The 15,287-nt window shown below is 41.2% G+C and overlaps 2 protein-coding genes and 1 non-coding gene across 3 annotated transcripts; 2 read left to right on the plus strand and 1 right to left on the minus strand.

Moving 5' to 3' along the window:
• Positions 1-4,541: 4,541 nt before the first annotated feature.
• Positions 4,542-4,623, minus strand: BCR41DRAFT_t90. The gene has a single exon. It is a non-coding gene; the product is annotated as a tRNA-Leu (tRNA).
• Positions 4,624-9,133: 4,510 nt separating this feature from the next.
• Positions 9,134-11,308, plus strand: BCR41DRAFT_355963 (hypothetical protein). Its single transcript, XM_022024561.1, has 2 exons — positions 9,134-10,932; positions 11,044-11,308. Exons 1-2 carry the CDS (start codon positions 9,634-9,636, stop codon positions 11,218-11,220), a joined length of 1,476 nt encoding a protein of 491 aa, XP_021880305.1. The 5' UTR covers positions 9,134-9,633; the 3' UTR covers positions 11,221-11,308.
• Positions 11,309-12,447: 1,139 nt separating this feature from the next.
• Positions 12,448-15,021, plus strand: BCR41DRAFT_337873 (acyl-CoA dehydrogenase/oxidase; the record flags this gene model as incomplete). Its single annotated transcript, XM_022022093.1, has 5 exons — positions 12,448-12,614; positions 12,733-12,868; positions 12,965-13,388; positions 13,504-13,604; positions 13,707-15,021. The coding sequence occupies 5 exons, from the start codon at positions 12,448-12,450 to the stop codon at positions 14,943-14,945; spliced, it is 2,067 nt and encodes a 688-aa protein (XP_021880306.1). The 3' UTR covers positions 14,946-15,021.
• Positions 15,022-15,287: the final 266 nt, after the last annotated feature.

Here is a 15,287-nt window from a genome sequence, read left to right on the forward strand (position 1 = left end):
TATTTATGAAATATTCGGTGCGCTACTCTGCCTCCTCTTACCATCGTAGCCCTCATTGATATTGACCTTGCAGCACCAGTTTTGCTTTTGTTATTCCTAGTTCAGCAAAGCAGCTGGCCTGGAAATGAATAGACTGTTGCCCCTATGCTGTCGGCAGGTGCTCATGGCTCTTGGAGCTAGGGTAGAGGCTGTAGAAGAAAATGCAGCATTAAAGTCGATGCAGATGCTACAACAAGGAGGCAAGGAGGCAAGGAGGCTATGCGAAGCCAAAAAGATGTAATTTTAAAAATATAAGTTCTGTGACACAAACATAAAGTAATTCTGTTGATAGTCTCGACCAATAGTCCTGGCAAAACTGCTATAAATAAAGAAAGATGCTTCTCCTTAGAGGTATTACAAACTTCGCCATCTCTATGCTAAAGAAAGGCGAAGGTTAAAAAGGGTTCAGTAAATGCATTGTATCCTAGAAATCAAGACATTTGCTTCCTTGTATAATTGGCCTTGTAAAATAACACCTAACCACATAACAACGCAAATGGCAATAACAGACTACTGGACTAAAAAATGACCCTAAGCTCCTAGGGGGATACAGAAGCAACATTTGGCGTATCTCTACTAGCATATTGCTGGTATACCACATTTCGCTACTTGCTTTTATCAGATTTAAGAAAAGTTAATATCAATCTAAGGCTGTTAACATGAAAGTCCATTATGGTCAGCTTCTACGCTTGGTAGACTTAACGTTCTAGGGATTACACCTACATCTTCAGAGGCCCAAGGATAACTCTTCATAGAATATTTGTCCTGGAGTTGTTGCAGAATAGCTCTCGCTTCTGATAATATGATCTATATTTTTGACATGGGCCAAGGATGCAGCAATGCCACCGCTGCCGCTACCCCCGGTGACTCTAGCACCGACTCTGGAGCCCATGCAGTCTAAGCTGTAAGTATCATTTATCCCAAATGGAAAAAAAAAAAAAAAAAAAAAAAAATTATAAAAAAGTTCACAATTCTAGGCCAATACAGGTTTTTGGCTCCGATATCTAGCTTCAGCTCGATGACCATAGGCTCAAAAGCGGAAAGGAAGATTTGCAAATATTATATGTTTTTTTAAATGGTTTAGATACTTTCTTATCAACCAACAACCCATCACATATTTAAACTTCCTTTTCCGCTAAGAAAATAGAATACGCTATCTTTGGATTTTGGTAACGCTTGAAAATTTCGGTATGGAAGTGGTGTATTTAGACAAAAACTAGTCGACCACTATCTATTTTTAATCTTATTGAGCAGTAAGTAATCATTAATACTACTCAGCTCCATCCAAAAACAGCTAAAAACAATATGAGGATATGTATTGTTTGTCATTAAGGAGGCCGCAAAAGTTGTTGCATTTCTGGCTACGCTGCATAACATCTTCAGCAGAATTGATCTTACTAGGCACGTTCACCAAGAGACGAGGTCATGCTGGCTTTATTTATTTAATTGCCTCAAGGGGGGCAGATGTACAAGCCAAGTAAATATGCACATATTAATAAAAAATTACTTGCACGGTGTTTTTTATGGACATACCGATACCCTTAGTGCTGTAGGTAAAGTCATTCATTTCAAACCCAATTGGACTCGCTCCATCTGGAGCCACTAGCACTGAGCCTTCAGAAAATATGTATTTTTCAATTTTGAAACCAGCCGTGGTAAACATGTGCCAGTTACATAGCAAGAAAAAAGGATTTCCTTTAAGGAAACCCGGCTAGGTTGCGAAAAACAGTAATTATTAGATATTCTAAACTCATTGTCTTAAGGCGCACTACATAAAGTATTAAAAAATCGGGTCCATATCGTCCACACCGCAGCAATTGCCTAGGCAAGTGACCCCTGCTTTGGTTAAGCTCTGTTTCTCAAATTTATTTGCAATTTGCATTGTTCCAATGAGAAATAAGCCATATCCGATTTAAGCTAACATAATTATCCTAAAAGTTATCCGATTGCGCCTGGAATATTGTCCATTTTTCCAAACGCGATAACCAAATCGACTATCACAAATACCCAAACAACATGTCCTTTACATGTTCCACAAAATCCCATGGTTAATTCCGCATGGCCAGCTGGACAAAATTTGCAAACATTCTGATAAATTTCTCCACCCTTTTCAATAACTTACCTTTGGGCAATTTTTTTAGGCATTGGAACAATGTAATAAAAATAAGGAAAAAGATATTTGCACGACCCCGTACACACCTTATTTACACTGCTCCTCCCGTACAAATAAAAAAAAAATTATTTGCACAGGGGTCTTTTTTTTTTTTGTCCAGGTCTTTATTTCAGTCTTTAATACCACTACCAGGAAGCCGTCCACGACACAAGCTCGACACCCAAGCATCAAATATTGACTAGAATATTTATCTTATCAAGGTCGTACGTAGCCCAGAATAGATGCTGGTGTTCTTTATGCGATTCTGGGACTAAATAAAGAATTACAAACGATTTATCTATAATTCGGAAATACTATGCCGCTTTACTTTGCACTTTTGTTGGTCGTATTCTTATAGGTTGTGGATGGTTCACCAATGCTTTCTTTCATTTAGCGCGTGCATACATCTCTAGTGTTTCCGTACGCTATTAAGCATATAACGATGAGTTCAGTAATTAGGGACCCCTAATGTGTAGTTTGTTTCGGTAGATATATAAACGATCATACTCATTGCTAAGATGCATAGCGTGTCGTGTTACTACTCTCTTTCTTTTCTCTTTCTTCTATGTTCTTATCTCTGTCCTTCTTTATTAAGAGCTCAAGCGCCCTCATTACTACCAAATTCACCAAAATACAATGGGTAGACCTCAGTTTATTTTGTGGAGTGTCTATCCTCTCACCCGTTTGTAACTCGAGAGATTACTTATATTTTGATAGTTGGTGACAGTTCGCACTCAAAGCCGGTCGTGCCACACTTACCTATATTCCTATATCTAAATAGCTGAAATACTTTAATAGCATAACCGTGACTTATAGTGATAGAAAAGAGGCATAAATACTCTTTTCTGTTATGTTGATAAAGATCCTTATTTTGTCTCATTACATTCCAAGTTTGTTATCATGTTCAATCAGGGTTGATTTTTCACCAATAATAGCCAGAACTTGCCTTGGGTCGTCTTTAGCACGCAGTGTCGCATACTCAGCAGCACATGTAGATGCTCACTGCGTCTAGGGATTAGCTTCATATTGTACAATCATCTGAAAGAAAGTTTGGTCAAAAAAATTAAATTTTGAAATGGTTATGAAGAGAAGCACTGTCTTCAATCCTATTTCTTGCCGTTTTCCCTCAGCATGTACTGCCCAAAAACTTCAGTAGTTATCCACATTGGCCTCATTAATAAAAGCGCAAATTTCCATCTTGGTTGGTGAAGTGTTTTTATATGTCACAAATGAGCTGTTTGTCAGAGATTCAAAATAAAAAAATAATAAATAACCCACTTTGACCAGACTTTCTTTCGGGTGACTGTCGAGCGGAATAGAGCGTGAAAAATATTTTGTAGATAGTAAGCAGTAGAAAAGTAAATGAGAATAAGATATCGGTCTACACACCACACCCATGGGGTATTTATTCATTTTCTGCTAGAGGGACTTATACCAGGTAACTACGTATCTATCTGTAGGTTCGTTCTAAAAACTTCATATCAAAGATTTATCGCGTCTATGTGTGGCACGTTATTGCCACTAATTTCTACTGCTAACCTTTTTAGTGCATTAATGTTTTTTACCCTAATTTTTTTCTATCATAATATTGCATACTGTGAAATATGCAACAGAGCGCGATGAGTATCACAGCTCCCACGGCGCTGCAACTTCCAACAGTAATAATTCCAGACTCCCCTCTACTCTAGACTCACCTTCGCTTATTTTGATCGAAATAAAAAGCTAGAATCATGTAATCGTAGGATACACGTTGCTGCTTGTAGATGAAATAAAAACCCCGTACAAATGGATTAATCTATTGGCAACCAAATATGATCAGTTTTGAAAACTCTCTTTGGCAGCCCAGCTGCCAAATAGCACCCTCATAAAAGAAGTATTTGCACGGTCCCGTACACACTGCTCCTCCAGTGAAAATAAAATATATATATATATACATATATAACAGAGTGTTTCTTTATGGACATGTTGATACCTTGGAGCTCTAAGCAAAGTCACTCATTTTAAGTCCAATTGTCGTCACTCCATCCGAAGCCGCTACCAGGCATCGAAGCGCAACTTATTCATATGGGTTTTACTCTTTCTGACAAACACTAATACTTGTAATTATATGATGAGTACAACAAGGCGTAGTGTGTGGCCGATCAACCGCTTCAACTTAGTTTTGCAAAACATTATTTGGCAGCCCCAAAAAATAGGCTGCCAAATAGAGGCAAAAATTACTATATTTGGTATGGGCTGCCAAATAGATTAATCCTTTCCTATTTACATGGCTCCGGTTCGGACCTTTCATGCAAAGCAGAAAAGTAGCTAAACCCAAAATACAACTGTAAAAAAATGCATCCGACACAATTGTCGACTATGGGACTCGAACCCATGCACCAATTAAGGTAGAGGGCCTAAACCTCACGGAATAACCACTATCCGAAGTCGACCAGATGCTATTAATCTGTCCTAAATTGAAGCAACTTAAGCTCACGTCCTATAACAAGTGACGTCATGGTAGGTAGGACCAGAGGTATACCTATAGTGGTACCCTCAAACCCACCCCGTCCTGCCTGGACGTGAGCTCAGCCACCCGATCCTCCCCGCTATAATAAATAGTGGACTCTCCGTCCCTGAAGTGTTCCTTACCTTTATCTTGGTACAACACTTCAGGTATGCAACCTCATTCATCTCAGCACTAGTTACTTGTATAGTATTATATCATAAACTAATAAAGACCTTTATCTTGGTACAACACTTCACAGTGTTCTATGTATTTGCGTCTCGCTGCGGTTTTTAAGGGCATTTCAGTATAACCCCCCGGTTCTTAAGACAGTGATTTTTTCAAATCTTATGTAATAAAGATATATTTACTATACAAAAAACCGAGCTATTACCACGAGACTTAAATCATGTGATCAAAGAATGGTTTTAGCTTCCCAAGCACAAACAGGCACCATACCTTCAGGGCACCCCCCTGTCTAGCCCAGGGGCCGGGTTCGAGTCCTGGTTAAGGCACATAAAGTGAAGCAAACATGTACCAGGTCAGGGATTTGTCTGAGTTTTTATACTTTCTCTTCGAGACAGCCTAGTGTTCTCCGCTAAAGCACAAAGGGCCAGAGAGAGAGGTGTAGACCCACCAAGGACAAAAGAGCCAAATTTTACTGCGGCAGAGGAGGACTACATTTGGAAAACTCTGGGGATGCATATCGATGGTGTGCGAGAAGTACGACGCCGTGGTGACAGGAACGGCGATGATGAGGAAGAGAGAGAGCACACACCAGATTGGTCTGTGCAGGACATTTACCATGGACTTACGCCCAAGTCCATTGCTCAGAGTTGGAAAGTTGGCTTCAAGACAACAACAAGGATAGCTACATAAATGGCAGGGCGCTTCGTCAAGGCCATAGAAGAATTCGGTCGTACAGAAATCTGGAACAAACGGTGTAAAGTCACCGTTGAATGGGAAAAGGCTCGTGGAATCACTGCTATGAGCAAACGCGCTAGAGGACGCAGCTGTGTTGGGGAGCACAGACGTAGCAGCAATGATTTCCTTGTCCCTTCCCTCAGACAAAGACAGAAGCTGAATGTAAAAGAGATCTACAGGGTTACGGATAATCGAGTCCGGGACAGTTACCTTGGGAAAACCAAACTGGACGTGATGGAGCGGCTAGGTGGAATGAAGTTTTTGATGACTATGGATAGCGGATAATTTGTCGCGTTGCGCAACAGGCCACGTCGGAAAGGTGGACTTTGAGTACCAACCACGGCGGTCAGGGTTTATGAAATCATGGATACAGCGGCTTTCGCCGTTTGTGCAGTAATAGCTGTTTATTGACTATAGTTTCTAGAGCATTTTGTTCATAGAGTGTAGAAATAAATCCCATGGTCCTCCAGGTCCTCATTATTAAAAAAAAAAAAAAAAAAAAAAAAAAAAAAAAAAAGTCTTCATGCCCATAGCAATCAATGCCATATTCACTGTGTCTCTTTCACAGTGCCTAGAGCGGTCAGCAGCACAAGATGGCTTTTTTTTGATGGATTTCTAAGATTTCTGTTACACAAAGTTTTGATTACCATCCAACTAACAACTTTAAAAAAAATAAGAGCATAGAAAGAAAAGGAATTGCGTATAAGTTACGTGTTGTACATGTATATGGCTATGGAACTTACCACTCTCATGGCCTGCTCACGCACGACAATAAATTGTCTATGTTTTTATACATTTATACATTTATATGATGTATATAATAAGGATTGCATAACGTTGCAAATAAGCGGTCTAGAAGTACACATCTAAAACCCAACAAGAATTAAAGCAGAGTTCCTATTTTACTCCCTGCAACGTGTGAATCAATACCATTCTACATCCTGTATTCATGATAGGTTTTATTTTATTTTACTTTGTTTATAAAAAGGCCACTAACAAGTTCAAAAGAAATGAGGATTTTTTCTTTTGCCCATTTACCAAATCCAACTCTGTTTAAAGTTACTAAACAAGTTCTATATTCCTATAAGGAGGATTTTACAAATATATTCAGCGGTATATATTATATACTTTCCCAGTTGCCAGTGTGGTCCTCAATTTAGTTCCATTCGTGTCTTTAACTTGGAGTGGACTGTTCAAGATCATTTGCAAAGGGATCGCTAGTTTATTTTTATTTTTATCATTAATAGTTTACTAAATAATGAGATTGAAGAAATGGGTTGATGGGATACAAAAAATGCATTTATGCAATGTGATTTATGCCAGTAACTCAAGCACCTGTTTGATGGTTCATTATATATTTTTCATATGGGTCTTTCTTCTCAAAAGAAAAAAAAGATAGTTGTTTTGTAAGCTGGATCCAGCCTGGATAAATTGGAAGGTTTTTATATACCGAAGAAAGGGCTCAGAACTGGAAAAGGACGAAATGTTCATTAATATAAAAAAATATACATTTTAATTAAAATTATTGTACTATTGATGCGAGCATGAAAGAAAAAATACGCTAGTACTTGCACTTGTATTGATTAACCAACCACCCCAACGTCGTCTTGAAAATAAGCAATACAGATGGACGGAGAGCCCTTTTAGGTTTAGGTGCATTTGGAAAAGAACATTGTGACGAGACTAGCGAGGGAATAAGCTACTAAAAAAAATTATGTTGGTTGAACTGTCCACTACCATCCTACAGCGACATTGACTTTGTGGACCCGGTCCGAGAATAGGGGCATATGAAAAAGGGCAAATGTTCCTGAAGATCATAATCTTGATTCAAATCATGTTCTTATTCTCCACTCTCCCTCTCCATTCCTAAATCAGTTTCCCATTCATTCAGAATGTACTTGTGGTGATATACATAAATATATATATGACACAATACAATATGGCGAGAAATATGATACGAAACAGTGAGAAGACGATTTGACTGATTTAAATGATTGATTGATTAATTGATTGATCCTGACTGGGACCCCTTGTCTGGGGTATTCAATGAACAAATGAACAAATGAACATTAAATAACTGGAGGGTCTTATTGACAGATATAGAATGGCTACTTTCTCAATTCAGTTGAAAGAAAGATTAGTAAATATATATTGATATGGAGCACATACTGTTTGTATAGAGCTGTCTACTATAGTATCCTGTGAGCTCAACTATAAACACTATAAACATTGCCGCTGTCTACTGCAGAAGCTCCGTGTTGCCACTTGTTGACTATTGTTTTCTCTCACACTATATCTATTTTGATCAATCTTTTTTGTTTCGCTTTTTCATCTGGTTCCGTTTTCATTTTCTCTTCTACTCTTTTCGTGTTTCTATCCATCCTACTCTGCTCACCACTCTTTAACAGGTCATACAGAAAGAAAGAAAGAAAGAAAGAAAGATATATCGTCATTACCACAATAGTCATTCATCAGCGTCATATCTTCAACCATAACCATAACAATAAGGGCAATAACAGCATCATCCTCTATTCAGCTAGCAGTTTAACTTCTGCTTCGTTCCAACCCCTTTGCATATTCTCGACAAGCGCTTTTATATATATTTTTATTTTTACATTCTTACATTCTTTAGTGTCTTAGCTTGCTTACCCTTTTTTTTTTTTTTTTTTTTTTTTTGTTTTTTAACGACTGCCTCCTTTTCTTGTCAATTTGTTATATCATCATTATTTTAATCATTGCCCTGTTCGTCACCCCTCCGTTTCAAAGTCGCGTGTCCCTGTTTAAATCACCCTTTTATCGCCGATGAAAAAGTAATTTCTCGGTAAAAAACAACTTTTCCCTGACTATTTGATTCAACTAAACTCACTTGATATATTTCTGTGCTTTATTTCTCTTGTTCCTTTGGCTCGTTCCTTTCTTCAATCCTTTGGATCGTTCTTTTCTTCAGTCCTTTCCTTCATCTCTCCCTCTCTCTCTCTTTCCCTCTCTTCCTTGCTTCCTCAATATGACTGTAAAACACCCACACCTTCAACTCAAGGGCCTGTTGGCTGATAGTAATGGTCGGAAGCCCTCGTTGTTACCACTTCAAAAACCCTCTCCATTACCACGTACTGCAGGCTCGTTCTCTCTTCCTTATAAACGCACTGTATTCTTCTTTATCGCGATCTCCTCCGCCTTGCTCCTTCTCAACACAGCTAATATTCACTTCTCAGCGGTTTCAACGGCAGAAGAAAGTTTATCAAATTCAACATTTCCAAAGAATTCACCACAGTCATCAACGGGATCTCGTCACGGTTATGACTACGAGCATGGAACTAGCGTAAATAGGCCAAAGCAGTCAGAATATTCGCCCATTTACAATGATGAGGATGATGACGATATTGACGAAGATGAAGGGTGGAGGTTTACAGACGAACATGGTTTGAACGACAATGAAAACGAGGGCGAGGATGAGGAAGAACATGACGTAAATAATCTCCCCTCAAAACCACAGCGTGGTCGCCCTGCTCGTATCGTTCCTTTCAAGAGTATAGAGGGCATTCTCCCGCCAAATTGTCCAAACCTTGTACTCACTACAGAAACTTCATTCGAAAGCCCGTCATACGTCTCCTCCTCCACAGTTCCACCACCATCCACATCCGCCACTTCTCCCTCCTCGTCCTTGCTTACACCTGATCAAGTCCATTGCCAGCGAATCCCATCACAGTTAAAAAATTATTCTCTCGCCTTTTGTATATCCAATTCCGATTGTTCTCGTGGATTTATTCAGATTGTACATAAGCTCAGTGCCCCGGTTGCAAAATTCAAGACCTCAAAGGATACGAGCCATGACCTGCATTTCCGTCAGGTAGCCGGCCCTGACGACTTTTATTTTTTACTGGAGGGCGCGCAAAAGTTGGCTCTTGGAGCACATTTGGTACCAAACAACCTTGAAGTCAATGTCGATAATTCTTCACATTCTGGCGATTCAAACTCGTCATCGCTCTCTGATGCTGCGCCCTCTGACAAACTGGTCTACAGGGCTGATTTTCGAATGGCTCTCCCTGGACCAATACAGCTCTTTGGATGGCTTACCTACGAAAATTTTAGGGCTGTGCGCGAAAATCGTCCAGGTGTTTGGCCTCAATGGACCCATTCTATCTTGATTGACCCAAAGACAGTGGTCAATCCAACAGAGAACGCCACAACAAAATTCACTATTTGTCCTGACTGTGAGTTGAGTTCGTTCTTGGACCAAGTAAAGACGTATCGCGAGCAGCACTTTGAGCAATGCGATCGCATGGTGCCTGTTCGTGGATCATATTGGCGCGAGGACTTAGCCGTCAAAGTCTACTCAGGTCTAGACATCGTCAATAATGCACCAGGTGCTGGAGCCTTTTACAAAGCCCCGAATAGCAACAATGTACCCAAACCACAGAATGGGAAATTGACCAGAGGGTGGCGTTTTGTGCCAAATGGATGCACAATGACCAAAACATCTAGCCAGCTTCATGGCTCTTCTCAAAATCCTTACGTACCTACATGCGACTCTATTGCTTCGCCCACCGCGGCTATGCGCCCTCCCAAGCCCGCGGAGCAGGACCATGATACCAATAATAGTGATAATAATGACAGCAACAATGAGAATAATTACCCTAGACGCCGAATCCTCTTTACAGGTGATTCACAAGTCCGGACTACATACAACTCCATCCTGAGCCATTACCGCCCTGTTGACCCTCACCAACGTTTCCCTGCGCATAGCGAATTCTTACCCGTACTCGAGAATCTCAATCTTAATAACACGCAGACAGAGAAACCCAATTCTGCAATTACCACTCCAAGGACGGAATCGGACACGGAGATTGAGTTGGTGTACAGAGCAGACCAGTTCTTGGATTATCTGCTTGATTCCTCTGATGAAGAGCTAGATAAATATGACACAATCTATCTCAATATTGGGCAATGGCCGGCTAGTGGGCCTGTTGCAGGTGGACAATGGTCGACTGCAAAGCTGTTGGAGCGATGGGAGGGAGTCATTCAGCGGCTGAACCGGTGGAAGGAGTCTCGCGAGGCTCGACTTGTGGCACGGCGACAGCAACGATATGAACGAGGAAGCGATCCAGATATGAATATGGATCCTAAGGAAGACCCGACGGTGGGTTCTGGCGAGTCTTCCATTGTCATCTGGGCAGGAATGAATGCATTCCCTATGCGCACAGATACTTCTATCCGCGTTAAAGGCGATTGGAGGACAAATGCACGCTTGGGCTACTGGGATGATTGGATTGAAATCATTTCTCAAGAGGCTGGTGGATGGTTCCGACGATTGAACTCATGGCAATTGACCTTTGTAAGGCTCTATGACATCATATTTTCGCATTTTTGATAAATTTATCCAGCACATTGCGCATGGTCTAACCCCCCCCTTTTTTTTTTTTTTTTTTTTTTTTCATTTTTGTAGCCCATGTTGGATCAGGTTACTGATAAGGCTCATTTCCAAGAGACGGATGCTATTGATGCACTCAAGCTGGAAGCCCTTTATAAACTAGACCTTTGCTCGCGCATGAGTGCTGATACCCCCTATTCGGATCTTCTTTCAGAATCAGTAACCATAGCTACTTCTAATACCACTGCCTAAGTACTAACTCACAAAAAAAGAAGTATCATGATAACAATACCCTCCCTCATTAATGAACATCATTGCATATTATACACATACAAAAAGCATCAACTCCTATATATAAATAAACTCAAATTGAAGGAAATATGTAGATGCATGTGAGTTTATTGGTATTTAAGACTTTGGCTGATCGCTTTCTGCAGGAGGATCAGTCAACGCTGCCGTTGGGAAAACTTGTTCTTGAAAGCAAAAGCCTGGTGCAAGCAAGGCAACAGAGAGCCTAAAGCGATGCGCAAGGAGAAGCTCCAAGCATTAAAGATCAAGCCGTAAAAAGGATCTCTAGCTAGAATGAAAATAAACACTCTTTTTTGATACTTTGACATTTCTTAAATGCTTCAGCTTTGCGCATATGGCATCGAATTTGAAGCCGTCTCTGTCTTCTTTTAAGGCTAGAAATACTAGAGCAATAGCGTTTAACTGAAGGCCCTTGGAGAGTACTGCCTGCCTGCCTAGAGGTAACACGACCAAGGTCTAAACATGCTGGTCACGAAGCTCTGCATGAAGCTCATTCAGGTTGGCAAGGGATTGAAGACTAAAATGCAAAAACTAGCCAAGTGTTCCTACTATTTGACTCACAAAGGCAAGGGACACAAAAATACGAGGGCTTATAAGAATAAAAACACCATCTGGAAGGAACCATTACAATTCAATTCGTGTTTCCCTGCTTGGTGTAACAAGGGTCATCAAGCATGAGAAAGGGTTATGTTTGATTATCTGATCCTTGAACATGAGCACATGGCGCTTGCTTCTATCTGAAAGAGACAGACACGGAGTTTTTTTTTTTTTTTTTTTTTTTTTTTTTCTTTTTCGTGGGGAAGCTTACATGTTGCGCGAGGGCAGCGAGAGCAATAGCCATGACATGCGGCTAAGTAGAAGTGAAGATGGGGGGCAGCCGAAGTTGATACAGATGTTCAGTTTAAGGCAGACAAAATTTTGCTCCGAAGATCACACACTGAACATGCAGCCCAGATTTGCCAACACTAACCGAAAAGCCCTTATAAAACTCACTGCCTACTTTCTCCACGTCTTTTTTTTTTTTTTTTTTTTTGTCTTCATCTCCATCTATACCTTTTCTGCTTCGACCCAAGTTGTTGTTAAAAAGATTGAGAATTCAGTTCGCTCATTCATTTACCTCATTTCACTACCTTTTTTTGCCCATTTCCACAAATTAAATTTCCCAAAACGATGGCCGAGTCACAGAATAAGAAGGATCTAGCCCATGCTCGGTCCAAAGTCAGCTTTAAAATTGCCGATATGACTAACTATCTCTACGGTGGTGCTGCCAATGTGGAGCACCGTAGGCATCTCATCAGCCTGATTGCTAATGATCCTGTCTTCAATAAGGACGATTGGTAGGCAACTGATCATTTTTCTTGTCAAAAAAAAAAAAAAAAAAAAAAAAATTCTTTGTTTGTTATTTTGTGATACATGGAATGTTTCCCTGACGCGCGTTTTTTTCTCCTTCTGTAGGGGTTGGTTAAACCACACAGACGCTGTTAAGCGTGGCATTGCCATGTCGACACGTTTGGCAGAGCTCATGATGGAGCACGAGTTGAATGACCTTGACTTTGCCACCATCGTTGAGGCTATTGATGACCCTCTCCCTGTAAGCCCATGTTTCTTTGTTCTCTTCATTCGTACTTTCGTCAGCTGCTTTTTGGTCACAGTCAGGTCCTAAAATTTTCTGTAATAATCAATATAGATCGTGCTTCATAACGGGGCCTTTATTCCAGTGATCAACTCTCAAGGAACCGATGAGCAAATCGAGAAATGGATTCCTCCTGCAGAAAAGTTCCAAATCATTGGCTGTTATGCTCAAACAGAGTTGGGCCATGGATCTAATCTCTCTAAGCTCGAGACCACGGCTACGTTCATCAAGGAGACCGACGAGTGGGAGATCAACAGTACAACTTTCACAGCCGCAAAGTGGTGGATCGGTGGGCTAGGCGCACTGTGCACACATGCTGTTGTCCAAGCAAGGCTCTTTATTGATGGCAAGGATTATGGTGCTCATGTGTTTGTTGTCCCCTTGAGATCGCTGGAGGACCACAAACCCTTCCCTGGTATCCAGATTGGAGACATCGGACCTAAGGCTTACAACGGATTCAATAAGATGGACAACGGATGTAAGTTCAGCCTTGCCCTTGCTTCCTCATAGTCCACTATAATTGTATCCAAACCTTTATTCATTCACTTTTTTTTTTTTTTTTTTTTTTTTTTTTTGTAACCTCAAATCGATAGTCGCCCGCTTTACAAAGTATCGCATTCCTCGCGAGAACATGTTGATGCGATTCTCCAAAGTGTCCCGTGATGGTGTTTATACTAAGCCTCCCCATGCGAAGGTCAGAGCCACGACGATATAGTTTGCATTATATGTTTTATTTAATATATGCTTTCCATACTCTTAACGTCGTTTTCCCATCTTGGTTTGATCACCTATATAGCTATCCTATGGATCCATGGTCCTGCTGCGCTCGGTCTTGATCAAGCAGATGGCCCTTTATCTCTCCCGCGCCACTACTGTCGCCACTCGCTACTTGACGGTCCGTCGCCAGTTCAATAATCCAACCTCACGTAGTGCTGATGACCCTCATCCTGAGCTCGAAACCCAAGTCATCAACTATCCCATGGTTCAGAATCGGCTCTTCCCAATGATTGCTCAAGCATACGCCTTGTTTGCTGCCGGTTCCTGCATGATGGATATGTACATCAACCTGATGACAGGCCTTTCCTCTGGCAAAATCGATGCTTTAGCTGAGGTTCATGCCATGTCTTCTGCTCTCAAGTCATACTGTACTACTATCGGTGCCGCAGGCACAGAGGAGTCTCGCAAGCTCATGGGAGGACACGGCTTCTCCTATTTTACTGGTCTCGCTCATTTGTTTGCGTCGATCGTGCCTTCAAATACGTACGAGGGTGACAATTATGTGCTCACTCAACAGATGGCTCGATACTTGCTCAAGGAAATCAAGACTGCGCGTGCTACCCCAGATAAGGTCACACCCTTCTCTCGTTACCTGCTCTTGGGATTGAACAAGAATGCGCTCGAGCGTACTACTTGCGCAGTCGCTCAGCCCGAGGATTGGCTCAAGCCCGAAATCCAGCTCGCAGCATTTGAACATCGTTGCGCACGTCTAGCTTTTGAGTTGAGCGATGCAGTTGACCAGGCAGGAGAAGATCTAGCCAATGTCAAGACCTGGTCTGATCACAACATTGAGTGCTACCGTATCTCCCATGCACATGCACAGTACACTATGGTCCTCTGGTTCATTCAGGCAATCAGGGATGCTCAGGACCCCGAGACCGATCCTGAGCACCGTGCCGAACCTGCGTCAATCAAGGTATTGGAGCGGTTGTCAAACCTGCATGCCTTGCACACGATTCAGACCAACCTTGCAGATTTTGCAGAAGATGGATATCTTTCACCAGCACAATGCCAGTCGTTGAGAGCACAGGTCAAGGCGCTGGTAGCATCGCTAGCTGACGATGCTGTGGGTCTCGTTGACGCTTTTGATCACCCAGATTATTTGTTGAACAGTGCGTTGGGCGCTAGCGACGGAGATGCATTCAAGAGATTGTGGGACAAGGCTCAGACAGAACCTTTGAACAAGAGAGGAGTTTGCGATGGATATGAAGAATATATCCGACCATTGCTTAAGAAGCATGGCGAATTCAAGTTGTAAAACAAAAGAAGAAAAGAATAAAAATTCAAAATAACTTAATAGAACTCGTAGACACTCAAAAGAAGATATAGATATTAAAAGAGGTTTCTAGCAAAAACAAATATTTATCAGTGGGACATGTCATGAAGGCATAGCAATGTGTTCTCTCTTTTCGTTTACCAAGCGTCTTCTTTGTTGCAAATAAAAAGTGATATGTCAGCCTATGATTGACCAACGAGTGATCAACGTTTGTCGCCGCAGTAGAGGGATGGTAAGCATATTCTCGATGCCATGGGGGTTTCCTTTTTCAGGGCCGGTAGACTCAAGTCTGAAAGCGATCGATTTCCGAACGTTTACTGTTAA

This window comes from Lobosporangium transversale (assembly GCF_002105155.1).
Source record: "Lobosporangium transversale strain NRRL 3116 chromosome Unknown BCR41scaffold_24, whole genome shotgun sequence".
Lineage (NCBI taxonomy): Eukaryota > Fungi > Mortierellomycota > Mortierellomycetes > Mortierellales > Mortierellaceae > Lobosporangium > Lobosporangium transversale.

Bases quoted from the DNA above. Each gene is read 5' to 3' on its own strand.
- BCR41DRAFT_355963 (XM_022024561.1), top strand. From the start codon at position 9,634: ATGGCTCTCCCTGGACCAATACAGCTCTTTGGATGGCTTACCTACGAA. The intron at 10,933-11,043 runs GTAAGGCTCTAT...TCATTTTTGTAG, and splicing joins ACTCATGGCAATTGACCTTT to CCCATGTTGGATCAGGTTAC.